Genomic DNA, 17,271 nt, shown 5'->3' with positions numbered 1-17,271 from the left:
CTCTGTGTATCTGTTCCCTCTTGTGGGGCAAGGAAGACAGTCTATTAATTCGTTCTGCAGCATTTCCTTTGTTCTAAACCCATCTCTTTCAAAACTCAAGGGCTCTCTGGTTTCTTGTGCTGGAGGCTGAGGAATGGGAAGGCAGCTGGGCTTCCCTCATTTCACACAAGAGGATTAATAGACTTTGATCAAACCCTCCTCAGCCTTTATCTTCCCAGCCTGAGAAGCCTTCATCTCTCCCATCTGTCTTCATACACCCTCAACCCAAACTCTGCCACTTCTCTGATCATATGAGCAGGCCTACAGGACAGTTGGGTAGATCTGGGTTCAAGTACGAACTTAACACTCCTGTATGATTTTGGCCACATCCCTTGATCTCTTAGAGCCTCCATTTTTTAGCTCTAGAAAAGCTATTAATAGATCTCACCTATTTTCTGGAAAGACAGTATCACTTTGTTAGAGCACAGTGCATCCTAGACCATCCATTGGCCTCTCATGCACTATGATGCTGCCCTCTTGCCCAAGACTCAGCTGACGGCCTTCTTTCCCCACACTCCTGAATGTGGCATCCAAGGCTCCCAATTGCTTCTCCAGCCTCAACTCTTGCTAATCCCTCCCACCTGCCACCATTCCAGTCATGGCAGTCCCTTGTTATACCGGAACACTCCGTCTTTCTGATACAGCCAGCCCTTTGGACATGGATCCCTCCACCTGGCCTACCTGTGGATCCCTTTGCCTCGTGACTTTCTTCAAGGGCCACCTTCAACAACACTCATCTGTGAAGCTCTTCCTGACTATCCTGCAAAGAACAAGCCACTCCTTCTCCAGGCCCTTACAACCCCACATACATTCCTAATGACAACCTCATCCCCCCTCCACTGCGGTCTATATCTGCCTCTCCACTAGGCTCACTTCTCTGGTTGTGCCACTCACCCCGGGAGAGTCTTTTCACCTCCCTCAACTGTAGTTTCTTCACTTACAAAATAGAATAATCCTTGAAGTTCAATATGGTGCCTGGGACACAAGGTGGGCACTTCAGTCAGTGCTGGTTCATTGATTCAGGCAGTTCTGAGACACCGGCCCCTGCCAGAGCCTCAGCAACAGTAATTGAGGTGGGTGTCAGCTATGAGCAAGAGCCACAGGTCTGAAGGCACAAGCCGGCACCTCAGGACACGCCATCATCCCTCCCCAGAACCCCAGACAAGCTTCATAGACAGATGCCATGTGCAGAAGGATTCACATTTATTGGTTCAAATACAGTACCTAACACTTGCTAAACATGCATTTCACACTAATTGGTCACATTTCCACAGGTAGTCAATTCACAGAACAGGGCCCATCCCTTGCCAGCTGGCAGGGTGGGAGGTAGCAGAGGGCCTGGGTAGCCTGCAGAGCCCACCAGCTATCATTTGGTCATGCAGGGTTGATGGAGTCAGGCTGGCAGGCAGCCCTTGGCCGGCCCTTTGGGGACAAGGGCTCAGGGACATCCCGTTTCCTCGATTCCTACACACAGGACTGTGGGTGGAGGTGGACCTAGGGCAGGTAACCCGGGGGTAGGCTCGTGGATGTGTGTGCCACCAGAGCCCCTAAAGGTAGTGTCTATGGGAGTGATGCTCCCTATGCCCTGGAGCACAGGAAGGAAATGGAGGCCTCTTCACAGGGGTGACCAGTCCCTGGCTGGGTAGGTGGGAAGGAATCCCCAGACATAGACCAGACACTACAATGCAGCCACCAGCCCCTATGGCAGACCTGGGATGGCAACACAGACAAAAACACCAACAGCCCAGGGCAGGCGGGGCTTCTTTCCCGACAGAAACAAGTAAACAGAGCAGGAGCTACAGTATTCTTTTCCCACAGGATTGCTCAGAGAGGAATCGACCAGGATGTCGCTTAAGAGGTAGTTTTTTTTTTTTTTCATGGAAATTTGAGTCAACAACATTATCATCTATTACAAGACATTTTAGAGAAAGAAAACAATGGTCATCAAAGGGCAAAGACAGCAGGGCTAGATCTGGGGACCAGCCTCCACCAGTAACACAACTTTTGTTCTTGGGCTTGGAGCAGGCTCTGACCTTACTCACCGCCTCCCTTTGAGCCTACAGTTGATTCCTGTGCAGGCTGTGGCCCATTTAGGGCTTCAGGCCCAGAAGACGGATGCTAGATGGGGACTGGGCTAGACAGAGGGACCAGGCTTCTATGAGCGGGAAGAGGCAGGGCCACCGTGGCTCATGTTGTAGGACAGCTAGAAGGCTTCAATCTCATGGTGGCCCAGGTCTGGCCAAAGCGGAAGCCCCAGCTTGCTCCAGACTTGGCAGGCTCTCTGGAGCTCCCGCCTTGGAGGAAACAGTTCAGGTATGGCTCCCAAGCCCAGAAAAAATGTTGCTGTGGCAGCCTAAAGAGGAGTTTCTGGGGATCCTGTAATTAAATACACATCCCTGAGCTGTGGCCCCAGAAACCCTTGTCTCCAGGCTAACCAGTTTCCAACACGTGGTGGAATGACTGCCGTTTCTCATCCTGACACACAGATAAAACATCATTTCACAGACACTGGACATAGATGCTTCAAGCCAAGCAGAAAGGGAGGATGATCAACTGCAAAGGCAGAGGGGAGTGCAAGGGAACTCTCATGGGCTGGGGTAGGGGGAGGCAGGGGAGTAAGAGTAGCTTTTTTTTTTTTTTTTTTTGGTTAAATTTTGTTTGTTTTTTTGTTTTTTACTTAAAAAAATCAATTAAAAAATTCAAAGCTTAATAAAAGGGCTGGTCTGAAAGACTGGATTCTTAAAACAATTGCAAAAATTTCAAAAGCAACAAGGAAAAAAGATATATACCAGGGGCCCAGAGAGGAGGGCCTGGAACCACAGCTCAGCTTTCTGTCCTGCTGAGAGGACAGGGTTCCCTTAATTCGACCAACCTTGGACATGGCTTAGATGCTGCCCACAGTGGGTTTGTCTGTCTCCATCAGTCCCATTCCCCCAGGAAATCCAGAATGAACAAACAAATGTAGGAAATGGTTAACAGAGCAACACAGCTAGCTCAGACTGAGCCCAGGATTTTAAGGATCTGGTGACGGTTGACCACGGCAGGTACTCACCTCCCTGAAAAAGGGTGGCAGGTGACAGGCAGGCTGATGTGGACTGGGTGACATTCAGTGACGCCACAGAAACCCTTAGGATTCCTCGTTCCTTGCTCTGGTTCTGGGGAACAGGATAGGGAGGATCCTGCCTACTTCCTCCTATCCCTGGGGGTTTGCCCACCTCTCTTTTGTGAGTGGGGCATAGGGGCTGGGTGTCCTCTGAGCCAGGTTGAGCCCTTTGAGACAGATTCTGGGGAATTTCTCCAGATTAAGGGCAAGCCCACCAAACCTTGCAAGGGACTCCAAAAGTCTACAAAGGCAGCCAGAGAGCATGAATAAGTTCCAAGATGCCAAACTTTTGTCTTGGGACAAGAAAACATCAAAAAGGACAGGGAGGAAAAGGCTTGCATGTTTCAACGTAGTGTAAGGAGGTGAGATTCTCCTTTTCCACGTAGCTTTCAGAGTCGTATTTTTATGGCATAAAAATTCTCACTCGGCCGGGCGCGGTGGCTCACGCCTGTAATCCCAGGACTTTGGGAGGCCGAGGCGGGTGGACCACGAGTTCAGGAGATCGAGACCATCCTGGTTAACATGGTGAAACCCTGTCTCTACTAAAAATACAAAAAAAAATTAGCCAGGCGTGGTGGCGGGCGCCTGTAGTCCCAGCAACTCGGGAGGCTGAGGCAGGAGAATGGCGTGAACCCGGGAGGCGGAGCTTGCAGTGAGCCAAGATCACGCCACTGCACTCCAGCCTGGGCGACAGAGCGAGACTCCGTCTCAAAAAAAAACCAAAAAAACCAAAAACAAAACAAAACAAAATTCTCACTCCAAGTGAGTGCTTTTGCTCGCTGGGGATCAGAGAGAGGGCAGAGAGAGAAATTAGAGAAAACATGTACAAGTTTTCTCTCTTTCCACTAGCAAAAAGGCTACCTGTTAACCAAACATTATGGGAAGAAAGCAAAAAATAAACATACCAAACCTCCCCCTCCAACCTTTCTCTGTGTCCTTCAAACCAAATTCACAAATACATCTAGTGGATGACCTAATGTCTCCACGCTGCTAGCTACACTCCTACCTTCTCCTCATAATACCTGAGTTTGCAATGCAACACATTCACTTTACCCTGTTTTAAAAAAGCCCATGTCATAAAAGGACTGGTGCAGAAGACATTAAAGATGGTCCACAGGTCAGGCTCCAGCTTGGAACACACGGCCACTTGGCTCAGAGATTCTGCAGGGCTCTCGGCAATGAATGGGCTCTTTGTTCTGTGGAATCTGCTGCAAACATTTGTAAAACTGGATTTGTACAATGGCAGCTTGCAGAACCTCCCCTACTCCACACATTGACAACTTGCTCTGTTCAGTACTACGCTGTTGGGGAGACATGTTCTTGCCTCACCAGAGAGCAATCTCTTTTGACACCCAACACAACGCGTAAAATGTTAAATTTGAAAAGCAATTTCAAAAATAATAGTTGGACAGATGGAGGCCTCAGCAGAGAATGACGCTGTACACAGCAGCCGCCTCACAGAAAGGGTCTGTGATGTGTGTCTCCTTCCTGATCTGGAGGAGAGCAGCTCAGAGTCTGACCTGTGGCCAAAGAATGTGATCTAGTTGGTTAGATAAACACATTCAGGGGAACAAGTATCATGAACTTAGAGATAAACAGATACACACGAACACACAAGAATCCTCCCATTGACATGAAAACCATGCTAGCTGGAGCTTTTCCTGAGGAACATGTCTCTTCGTTCTCAGAGCAACTGGGCAAATGGCATTGAGGAGTCACACTCTGAGTTTCAGATCCATCAAGGGCCACAATCATCACTCTGTGGGTACCCGTAACATTTCACCAGAAAGAAACAAGTACAATCAGGCACGGACTACCCAATATGCACACGACGTGGTGGCCTCCTGGGTAGCTTCACTAGGTTGAGTTGGGGAGAGAGCAAACAGCCTTTGACTAAATAGGCAGAAGGAGGTGCCGTGGGCCCCTCCAACCTACCCAGGCATGCAGCCAACTAAGTGGTCAGCTTGCCACACTGGCTGTGGAAGGTACCTGGGTGTAGGCAGGACAACTGCTACATTAAGGCGAAAAGGGGAAAAGCACCTGAAAGAGTTCCAAGACAGACCTGGTGTGGCGCTAGCCAAAGTCAAGAGGGTAAGGAACACGTCCTGGGATGAGGTGGGGCAGGTAGTGAGAGATCAAGGAGTCCAGGCCATGTCTGCAGAGGTAGCAGCTGGGCCATTAGGAACCTGAGGTAGTTTAAAGCCCCCCTTCCCTTCCAGGTGCTTCTGGCTCCAGCCCTCCAGGCCTTGGCTGGCCAGTCCACTGCTGAACTAAGAGGCAGCTGGGCCACTCTGGGCCTTGGGCTTTATGTTCTGGGTCCCTGAGGAAAACTGGTCTCACTCTGGAGAGAAAAGGATAACTTGGAGAAGAACTTAGGGGCAACATTTCTGGTCAGCAGACAGGTGAATGAATGGTCCTTCTCACTGTATTTTTAAAAAAGCCTGAAGTTTTTGGATTTAGACCTGAGGGTATGGTAGGAAGGGGAGGGGAGAGGAACAGGAGATTTCAAAAGGGGAGTGTCTATTCTTTTTGCAGTCTGGCCTTGCCCTACTACCCTCTGAAGGAAATAAAGTGAAAGGAGAATAAATCAGTAGTGGGCACCAGGCTTCAGAATATGGCATTCTGCTCAGCTGGTTTTTCAAAGGGCCAATAGGAAGTCAAATGTGTAAGGGAGCGGGAAGGAGGAAGGTGGGCCTCAGGAGATCCAGGTAAGGAAACTAGGTAGCTGGGGGCCCCAAGGGAGCTGGGAGGCGAGTCCTGTGGATCAACTGATTGCCAGGACTTTGCCTAGATGGAAAGTTCACAGTGGTAGACAGTGATGGTGGTGCAGGGGTAAGCAGGGCAGCAATGTGTGAGAACAGAAATTTTTCTGCCCTTAGGACTTGTTAGGTGGAAGGATACCTGCCTTAAATATGGTCACTGTGCCCTACTCTCTTAATTTGCATGCTTTCCAAGGAAAGGACATGGCTCAATCTTCATCTCCTGCCCTGTTGCCGTCTCACCAACCTTGCTTAGTAAATCTCCTAATAACACTTTGCCCCTTTACAGTGTGCCCTTTTATCTGGCAATTCTGTGGCTAAAAAAGGCAATTTGCTCTCTGACAGACAAATGTGTGAGTCTGCTGAGAAAATGTGGAAAAAGTAGGGATGGCCACACCCCCCATTTCCATTGAGGTAGTCATCTTTGTCAACATTATGGAAATAGTCATCTTAGCCCCATCCCACCCTCTCCCTCAAAATACAAAAGAACTATTTCTAAACAATGACAACACTGTAACATTAAACATCTTCACATTCTGTAAACTGTAAGAAAATGCATTGGCTGCATTCACACAAAAGCATGTGCATCATGTTGAAGGCCATACATTCAACTCTGTCGTGAAATAAATATATAGAAAAATGAGGTTAAAAAAACAGACAAACAAACAAACACTCTTCTTGCTATGGAGGCAATGGGAAATGCTGCTCCACAGACTCCATCTTGGTCTCTCCGGCTTTTTCCTCCAGAGCCTGTCCTGCCCACCCAAGGCGCTGTGGTTGGCCTGAGGAGGGCGCTGGGAACAGGTCATTCCTTGCCCACACTTGTCTTGCAGGAATGCAGCACCACCTTAAAGAGGAGGGGCAGCTGCTCCAGGGGCACATTCACCATCTTTCCTGGGAACAAAGGGGGAGAAGAAGAGTTAGCAGTGGTCACTCTAGTGGACGGGCAAGTCAGCCTCCTTGGACTGCTGGAGGGAGAGTATCACCTTGCTGAGTGACTGGGGCAAGAGAAGTGCCAGGAGTATCACAAAGGTCGGACACACTGTGTTAACATCCTAACATCCAGACCCCTTTGGGTGCCCTAGGGAGCCTAGTAATGGTGCCAACTCATCATCATTCTACTGCTCAGGGAATACTTACTCTGTTCTAGGTGGTTAAATGCATTAACTCATTGAATTCTCACACTATTTCTGTGTACTGCTTTTTACCCTCATTTTATAGACAAGGAATCTGAAACTGAGAGGTAGTCTGAGAAAATTCTGTCCTGTTTTCTTCACCCCCTCAAGCCCCGGTAGATTTTCTAAGTAATATTCTATAAAATATTACACTTCGGAATGGTTTAATAGGTTAATAAAAGTACTAGGGGAAAAAAGAGCGGGGGTAAAAGGCCAAATACATTTGAGAAACTCAGGGTTAAAAGAGCTTTACAGATTTCTTGATTGAAGGGCTTCTCAGAGCATTCAGTGTGCTAATATAATTTGTAAATACCTAAGGCTGTGTTTCTTCTCCCAAACCGTACCTCTGAGTGACCTGGGGAGCTGTTTGAAAACACTGATTGATCTCCAGACTCCACCCCATTCCAATTAAACCAAAATCTCCAGGTGCAACTCAAACATTTATTATTATTATTTTTTAAGTTTTCCAGGTGACTGGAAGTGTCGCCAAGGCTGAGGACTCAGTTCTATGGAGGAGAGTGGTGTGTAATTGTTGACTTCCTTTTACTTCACAGAGTCCCTGCTTAATAGCTCATGTAGTAAACTCTAGCTTAGAAAATACTGAGACAAACTGTCAAAATATTGCCAAAATTCCAATAGTTTAGGCCCAGATCACATTTGCTAGACTGCTTTGTGGCCCAAGAAGTAGAAAAAAAAATTCCCTTGTCAGATTGAAATATTTTTCTTTTAAAATTGTATTGCTTTCTCTAGAAATTTTATGTTGAATTAAAAAACTGTATTGCTGAATTTTATAGGAAGAATCCTGGTCTATAGGTCACATTTCTGAGCTGCCCCTCAGTATGTGCTGGACAGCCAGAACAAGAATATTTACTACATGAAGCAAAGCAACAACCAGAAAAGCCAGGATTCTATATTGAAATAGACCTATTTAAATGTCAGGAAGCTCAGAAGGGGTCAAGACCACATAAAAACATACATACATACACATACCCCCCAATACATAAAATTCCTCTGCAAATACAGGATTTTAAACTTTATTTTTCCTATTCTTATTTTATCTTAATTTTTTAAGAGATGAGGCCTCACTATGTTGCCCAGGCTGGTCTTTACTCCTAGCCTCAACTGATCCTCTTTCCCCAGCCTCCTGAGTAGCTGGGATTACAGGCATGAGCCACTGTGCCTAGCTAAAGATACCACTTTAAATAAATGATCCCTCAAAGCTCATGGGCAATTCTGTGAAATGAAGGTAATCTTAAAAACTGAGATATAATTCGTGTATCATAAAATTCATTTAAAGTACACAATTCAAGGCATTAAGTTAATTTGAGATACTCTGAGCCTCTGTTTCCTCATCCATAGAATGGCTATAATATCACCAACCACCAGTAGAGACTGGTGTGAGATTAAATGATATAAGGCCACAAAGTATCCTGCACATCGTAAGAGCTCAGGAAATTAACTTCTCTTCTCTAGGGAGAATGCAAGCTTCTCATTATAACAGACCTTTTTTGAGGGCAACGGTGAGAACTCTTTCATGCAGCTGGTGATGGGCTGGAATGGGCACCCTGAAAACACTGCTTGCCTCATTCCCTTCACAAGCTAAGAGAAGCAAGGAAGGGTTGGAAGCCCAAGACCCAGAATGTTACCTGCAATGTATCGAATCTCAGGTAAGCACATCATGAGATCAGGAAAGCGGTTTGGCTGATGTGTGTATTTATATTCAGTAAAATCCTGGCAAATGTACCAGTATCGTTTGTTCAGCTGTTCCAGCTGTGAGGCACTGGTCAGACCCCTGATATCTGTGGGAAAAAAAAACATACAGGGAATGGCACGGGCATTCTAATGTGGAAGAAACACCAGCTCCTTAAATATGTGCATCTTTCAACTAAGTTACTAAACACTCACAACAGCGGATCTTCTCTGATACGGAGGAACTAAGCTCTGCGTAAGGGAAGAGAAACAAGAAAGAGACGAAAAAAATACAGAGGACAATAAGCAGACAGAGCCCCTCGAGGGCTAGGGCTTCTCTCAACTTCATACCAAACTCCCAAAACAACCAGAGAATACGAGAAAATACTAAACAAATGACTGAATAACCTACCTTTCCAAATTAATCCTTTACAGTATCTTTAAATTTGCCCTTTGCTGGAACCAATCAGAAACCCTGCTGATACCTACACATTCAGGTTTGTAACACACACACACACACACACACCCCCCACCTCCTATGCGCTTCTGTTCTTAATCTTCCTCCTGGGCTGTCCCTCCATTTTTTTTTAGATAGGGTCTCACTCTGTCACCTAGGCTGGAGTGCAGTGGTACGATCAACAGCTCACTGTAGCCTCGACTTCCTGGCTCAATAGATGATTCCACCTCAGCCTCCTGAGAAGCTAGGACTACAGGTGTGTGCCACCATGCTCAACTAATTTTTTAAATTCTCTGTAGAGATGGGGTCTTACTATGTTGCTTGGATTGGTCTCAAACTCCTGGGCTCAAGTGATCCTCCTACCTTGGCCTCTCCAAGTGTTGGGATTACAGGCCTGAGCCACTGTGCCTGGCCCCTCCATTTTTTCTACATAGATTTCTCTCTATATATATAGAGAGAGAGGGAGCTATATATGTGTATATATATAAATCTTACCCACCCATAAAGAGAGCTATATATGTCTATATATAAATCTTACCCACCCTCTGAGGCTCAGCTCAGATTTCTCCTCCTTCAAGAAGTTGCTACTGTTCTCCCCCCATCTGAGGCACAAGTAATATGTCAAGTGCCATCAGAATGTATACTTCTTGAGGCCAGAGACCTGGAGACTAAGTTTTTTCAATGTCTTTAATGCTCAGCACAGGGCTTGGCCTAAGGGAGACATGCAGAACACCAGATAAATGCATGAATGGTGTAGAAGTACAAAGAGGTTTGGCCAATGTAGGGTGAGAGTAGGCCAAGAGAAGAGGAGCTCTGGACTGGAAACAGGACACAGGACGAGGGCATTTGCAATGCCACAGGCAGCAGAAGAACCCAGTGCCACTATGGGAGCAGAGTACACATTAGCTACTTTGGAAAAAAGAGAATACAACCCTCCTCCCTATACTAGTTTTACCAGCAGCTGCCAAGTGCCCCTTTGCAGGTAATATTCCACATAAATCACATCCGGCATTCTTTTTTTTTTTTTTTTGAGACGGAGTCTCGCTCTGTCACTCACGCTGGAGTGCAGTGGCCCGATCTCGGCTCACTGCAAGCTCCGCCTCCTGGGTTCATGCCATTCTCCTGCCTCAGCCTCCCCAGTAGCTGGGATTACAGGCGTGAGCCACTGCACCCGGCCAATTTTTGTATTTTTAATAGAGACGGGGTTTCACCATGTTAGCCAGAATGGTCGTGATCTCCTGACCTTGTGACCCACCCACCTCGGCCTCCCAAAGTGCTAGGATTACAGGTGTGAGCCACCGTGCCCGGCCCAGCATTCTTTTAATTAAAAGTCATGCTTGATATGCGCGTGTGTGTGTGTTTGTGCACCCCTGCTCTGCCCTGAAGGGGCTGTCAGAACCACTGCCAGCCTGTTACAGAGGCCTTATCTCCAATAGTTTCATCAGTCACTCTGCTCTTCTTCAGTCACTGGTAAACTTGGTACATATTTAAAATGACGCACGTACTGTCCTTGGTGTCTGTGTGCAAATGCATGAAAACTGACTAAACAAAGCGAATCCTCTTCCTTCCTCTATGAGTTATAGAGATTGTGGCATTTCAGTTTGGAGAAAAAAAAAATCCAAAGCATTCCCGCATTCCCTGTACTATAAAGGGTCAGGGTGATGACAAGGGGGTGCACAAGTCTTCCTGGATTGAAACCTAGATGGTGTGATGGATTCTGTGTGACAGTCCTGAGGGTAAGGAGGGGTGAAACAGGAGGGCAAATCAAATGTCACCGACCCCCCTGGCCCCCGCAAAGGTCCGTTTTCCTACCCCAGCCACTCACCTTGATTTAGGAAGTTAATTGCTTTCATGCAAGCATACTCCTCATTGCTGACCTTTAGCTGATGGAACTTGTGATAGAGGTAGATGAGCCGCTCGATCACCTCCATCCCTTCATCACTAAATCTGGGGAACAGACACAGGTGTTAACAGTTGGTTGTCATACCAGTAGGGGCCAGGAAAGGGCAGCCAAAGAGCTCCTACAGCTCCTTCAACAGGCTGAGCTTGGAGGAAATGGGATCCAAAGCCATTTGGGAAGTACAGGCAGATCCATGCTTTGTCTACAGGCCAACGTAGCTCATGCAAGCTGCTTTTCCCAAGGTCAGGTAGAGTCAATCTAGGTTCAAATCCAGCTCCATCACACACAAGCTATGAGATCTTGGCAAGGTCATCTGACCCCCCTATGCTTTGAGGTCCTCCTCTGCAAAATGATAATGCTTGCATTCTTCGGCTAACAAGGGCCAAAGAAGGTCTGGGATATAAATGTGGAGAAACACAACATTATTAAGATACAGCTATTGTTGAAATGCAGTCTCTGGTATCAATGGCAGCTGCCATGGTGACTCTATGTGAGACTCTGCCACACTGCAAAAAAAGCTGCTGATTGTATTTGCTTATGTTAACTGCTTCCAGCAGAGCTGAGGTTATGCATAGCGAATTTTTTTTTTTTTTTTTTTTTTTTGAGATGGGAGTCTTGCTCTGTCACCCAGGCTGGAGTGCAATGGCGCGATCTCGGCTCACTGCAACCTCCGCCTCCTAGGTTCAAACGATTCTTCTCCCTCAGCCTCCCGAGTAGCTGGGATTATAGGCACCTGCCACCACATCCAGCTAATTTTTTTGTATTTTTAGTAGAGACGGGGTTTCACCATGTTAGCCAGGGTGGTCTTGATCTCCTGACCTCGTGATCTGCCTGCCTTGGCCTCCCAAAGTGCTGGGATTACAGGCATGAGCCACCGTGCCCAACCTGCATAGTGAAAATTTTTATTGGCATCCCTGACTTTCGCAGGAGGGAGGAAAATGTTAACTGAGTTTCCATATCACGCCATCCTCTGTGCTAGGCACTTCATGAGCATTATCACATTTAATTCTCTCAACCCTATCACCACTGTACAGATGAGCAACTGAAGTTCAAAGAAGGGAGGGATCTGGTCCACAAATACACAGTTAATTGGTGACAGAGTAGGAATTTGGAACCTGAACCCAAGGCCTTGGTTTTTCTAATATCTAAGGTGGTATATCCTAGCAGAGGAGACTCAAAGCCCCCATGCTCCTTTCTTTGGGTCTAGGAGTGAGCTCTCTGGGGAAAGTCCAAGTTTTAGGCAACAGAGCCCCAGGCTAGGCCAGCCCAGGGGATTAATGTTTTGGGTATACTTCATACCAGAGATGGAGATACCATCAAACCAAGCAGGCAAACACTTAACCAGGAAGCAGGAGTTTATAAAAGACGCAGTCAAGTCTGGCCTGAGTCATTCTAGGAGTGGCCTGGCTAGTGGGCAGTGGGTCCCAAATGGGCCTCAGATACAGCTCAGTCACAAAGAGAAGCAGCTTAGTTTCAGGCCTGCTTCCTGGTGACATCTTCAGATCTGTGTAATACAGCCCTGTGCCAGGCCAAGAAGGCCCTATATCTGGGTAGGGCCCAGAATACCTGGGGATGAACTATTGCTTTCTGGAATCTACTGTTTTCTGTGTTAACTTTGAAGGCTTTGCAGGCTTTGCCTTCCTGGACAAGCAGGACACTTTCTCTTGCTTGGGGAAAGCCTGGCTCTGGTTGGGGCCGGAGGCTCCTGCCCTTTTTAAGCACCAAGGGGAGCCTCAGCAGCAGGTAGAGCTAGTTCTCAGTATCCATGGGTTCTATATCTCTGGGTTCCACCAACTGCATCAAAATATTTTAAAAAAAACAATACAACAATAAAAAAGACAAATTTTTAAAATACAGTATAATGGCTGTGTGTAGTGGCTCACACCTGTAGTCCAAGCACCTTGAGAGGCTGAGGCAGGAAGACTGCTTGAGCCCAGAAGTTCGCTACCAGCCTGGGCAACATGGCAAAACTCCATCTTTACAAAAAATACAAAAATTAGCTGGGCATGGTAGTGCATGCCTGCGGTCCCAGCTACTTGGGAGGCTGAGGTGGGAGGATCACCTGAACATGGGAGGTTGCAGTGAGCTGTGACTGTTATCACTGCACTAGCCTGGGCGATAGAGTGAGACCCTGTCTCACGAAAACAAACAAACAAACAAAACAAAACCAACCAACTAAAAAACCCGAAAAAGAAAAAAAACCAAGAAACTCTCCCAAACCAAAAACCAATGTAATAGCTATTTACATGGCATTTACATCATTTATATTGCATCCAGTATTATAAAGATTCTAGAGCTGATTTAAAATATACAGGAAGATATGCATAGGTTATACACAAATACTGCACCATTTTATATGAAGGACTTGAACATCTGTAGATTTTGGTATCCATGGGGATCCTGGAAGCAATCCTCCACGGATACTGAGAGATGACTGCACATGCAATCTGGAACTCTGACCTTCGGCCTTGGCATGGCTCCCAGTACGAGCTGGGGATTCTTTTAGCTGATCTGAGCTACTATGGCTGACTCAGTTTCTCTGTACCTGGCCCAATGGCTTTTACAACTTTACTGATATGTTCCCAGCCTGGCCGATAGATTCATATTGAATAACCACAATAACCACCAATCTATAATACCGTTTCTACCATTCTACCATTCGTTGAGTGTTTGCTACCTGCCAGGCACATTAAGTATTCTACAGACATTTAATCTTATTGATATTCCCAATAAATTCACAGAATGGATACAAATCATAACCCCCTTTGTTCACATGTGGAAATGAAGGCTCAGGGAGTTATTTACTGAGTCTCTATTATGTATTAGGCCTTTTCATATGCATTCTTACACTTTACCTTGCTGATAACCTGGAAGGATACATGGTATCACCACCATGTTAGGGATGAGGAAGCAGAAAAAGAGGTGGCTACCCCAAGGTTGCACGGGAAGTAAATGGTAGTGGTGATGAGGCCAATGTTCAAACCTAAGTTTTCTAATTCCAAGCATAGGGACTTTCCTCAGCACTACACTGCCCACCCTTGATCCTGTCTTGTTCTTAGCTGCTACCTGGAAAAGGCTAACCACATACTACCACAGGGGACCTCAGGAGTTGTGTCCCCACCGTAACTCAGAGCAGGGCCCAGCCCTGGGAGGCTGTCAGGTCTGCTACAGTGCACAGAACTGTCCCTGCAAGTACCTCCAGGATGCTGACTTGCAGGAGGCGGTATGCCTGGGAGTGAAGACCACTCCTCATCATAGCACTCTGTTGGATATTTATGTTCTTGAGAGTGGGAAAAAAAGTTCTTTATTGCCAATTTCTTTCAGTATCTGCCTGGAGGGGTGGGGATGAAATGGGGCAGGGCATAAAAAAGGAGGACTCAAGGGGAGAGGCAGTGTCAGCATCTGTCTGGTGGCGGAGTATGTAGCAAGCAAAGATAATGCTCTGTCCTTTAATCAGCAACCCCCTACCCCAAGTGTTCACTCTGGCACTCTAGACCCTGCAGGTGTGTGGCTATCAGCCAGACCCCTAGCCAGGAGTGCCAAACCTGTTCCTGGCTGACTCTTAACCTGAGGGACACAAAGGAGTTCCCAAGTGCCTGGCCTGTCCATATGCCCTGATCTGCCCTTTCTCTTGGGACAGCACATCCCTCTTTTCCAAAATTCCTCCAACAGGCAGCCACCATGGACCCCCAGTAGTGGTGGGGGCTGGCAGCTAGCCCGGCAGCCCCCACTCAGTCTCCACTGCCTGACTGCAAAGCTTTCCTCCACACCCCGCATCCCACCCCTTGATAAACAAAGTTGTTCTCTGTTCCATGGGCCTGCCTTTGCCTGTAGCCGTGCCTCCTCCACATCTGCCCACTCCAGTTTTAATGCCCCTGTATTCACTGTCTACAAATTATCAGCATTCAAAGCCAGAAAGTTGGACAAACACACCCATTCTTCTTCTAGGTTCCCATTACACAAGCATGCTGGGACAAGGAAAACATTCCTGCCAGGATCCCCCAAACCACTGGACCATTCAGTCAGCAATTCAAACTGACACTATGTAAGTTATGTCCCATTAAGGGGGCTGAGAGACTCAGTTGTCTCTTTTTCATTCATCTAAATGCACCTACCCCCAGGAGTGGCCATCAGCCACAACCTTAGAGAAATTGCCATCTCAGCACCCATGTACAGACTCCAAGATGAAAACCAAGACTAGTTTCAGGACAAATTCCAGAAAGTCAAACCTTCTGAAAATGCTCTGGGAAAATAAGAATTTAGTATAAGGCAATGTTAAAGAGGCTGGGCATTGGAGCACAACAGACACAGGTGATAAACTTAGCTCCATCTCTCTCTAGCTTTGTAGCCTTTAGTTTTCACCTCTCTCAACCTCATGCTCCTCATCTCTAGAACAGGGATAATATTAGTGCCAGTCACACAAGGTAGCATTAAGAATTCAACAGATAATATATGTAAGGCATTTAAGACAGAATTTGGCATAATTGTTAGCTGTTATCACTACAAACAGCATCATCATCATCTCTCCCATTATTGTAGCAAAAATAAAAGCCTGTTTCCTAAGCCTTATAGTTAGGCAGGGAAGCTGGGAGGCCACTTTCCAGAGATCTGGCAGAAATGGAGCTGGTGCTGAGATAGAAGTGCCCATTAAAGCCCATCTAGCTCAAGGCATCTTCTCTTGAGAGGAGTCTTGATTAGGGCCAGGAGCAGTCACTGGCTGGTGCTACAATCTGCTTTAAATCAAATTCACCCGGTTCACTGTCTGATAACAGTCTGATTAAGGAATATGGGCACCATAAATTTGATTCAATATTTGAGAAGAGAAAAAGGAGGTGATCATGTATCATCTGGGAAAAGCCTTTCCATGACAGCAGGAACTCACTTGCACTCAAGAGTTGTGAAGAAGTAAAGGCCATCTGGGGGAGTGGGAGCAAGGCAGTAGCAGGCAAGGTAGGAGAGTGGTATGGCCAATTACAGACTCCACAACCTGGGTTTCTAGCAGAGAGGTTACTGCTTTCCAGTGGTTAACCTGACTCCAGAGGTTCTTCCACTTCCTATGACGTCCTAGGCAGTTCCACATGCATCTCAGACTCCACAGACACCCAAACCAAACTCATTACTCATCTCCCATCCTGTTCTTCCCTGCTCCTTCATCCTGGCTAAGAAAATTGGTGCCCACCTGCCTGGCTAGTCCAAAGGCACCTGCCTGGCTAGTCCAAAAACTCAGCAGTCATCTCCGACATTTTCCACTCACTGAAGTCCCACTGACTTTATCTCCTTGACATCTCTTGGCTTTGTGCTCCCCTCTCTGTCTCCACAGTCACTGCTGCTTTGTCCAGGTCTTATTCTCTTTTACCTGGGCTATGGAACAGCCTCCTTCCTACCCAGCCACGATGCTCCAGTCTTGTCCACGCCAATCCATCCTGAACTTTATTGCCATAGAAATCTTTCTAAAATGCAACCTGTGTAACTCCTCCACTTAAAAACTTCCCAAGACTTAATACTATTTACACAACAAATCCCAAATTACTTAGATTGACATTTGAGCACCTTCATGACCTGCCTTGCCTGTATCTTTCTCTCTAGTCAATTCTCCCCTCATTTCTCTGTCTTAGATACATTCACATTAGGGTACTAAATCCACAGAATTGCTTTTGATTCCCTGCACATAGCAACCATCCAGGATCTCTAACTTCTAGGACTTTGTGTTATCTCCTACCTTCCTGTTCTCTACAATGTACCTAGAAATACCCACTTCAAGGTGCAGCTCAAATGTCTGTTCCTCTCTTAAGTTTTCCCCGACCCTGCGAACAGACGTACTCACTCCTCGGTCTATGCTTGTACAGTTCTCTTCAGATGCCCCGTCATCTCCACCAACACAACCCTGCACTGTACGTTGTATCTGCTTCTTTTTGCCTCCCAGTCCCCTAAATCAAGGATACGGACTCTGAGTCAGAAACCATGTCTGCATCACCTGTGATCCCAGCTTCCTCCCCACAAAACACACGATACTCAGTAAATGGCCATGGAATCAGAACTAATGTGTTGAAGTTTAACTGTTATTTTTCCATCGATGGATTCCACAGTAGAGTCCAACAACAAATCCATTTCCTCTTCTCAGAACCCACTTGACAGCTCAGCAGCAACAC

The 17,271-nt window shown here is 46.7% G+C and overlaps 1 protein-coding gene across 7 annotated transcripts in view; it reads right to left on the bottom strand.

The window, feature by feature from the left end:
* Nucleotides 1-1,225: 1,225 nt before the first annotated feature.
* Nucleotides 1,226-17,271, bottom strand: part of NR6A1 (nuclear receptor subfamily 6 group A member 1) — a 258,964-nt gene continuing 242,918 nt past the window's right edge. For all 7 annotated transcript variants that reach the window (XM_045373802.3, XM_045373803.3, XM_045373804.3 and 4 more), the window contains 3 exons: nt 11,048-11,169; nt 8,723-8,875; nt 1,226-6,795 (listed from right to left, as the gene is read on the bottom strand). In XM_045373802.3, coding sequence (XP_045229737.1) covers nt 6,707-6,795; nt 8,723-8,875; nt 11,048-11,169 — 364 coding nt within the window. In that variant the 3' untranslated portion in view covers nt 1,226-6,706. The remainder of the gene's footprint in view (nt 6,796-8,722; nt 8,876-11,047; nt 11,170-17,271) is intronic.

The sequence above is a fragment of the Macaca fascicularis genome, chromosome 15 (genome assembly GCF_037993035.2).
Source record: "Macaca fascicularis isolate 582-1 chromosome 15, T2T-MFA8v1.1".
Lineage (NCBI taxonomy): Eukaryota > Metazoa > Chordata > Mammalia > Primates > Cercopithecidae > Macaca > Macaca fascicularis.
This window is presented reverse-complemented; position numbering and strand designations above follow the sequence as displayed.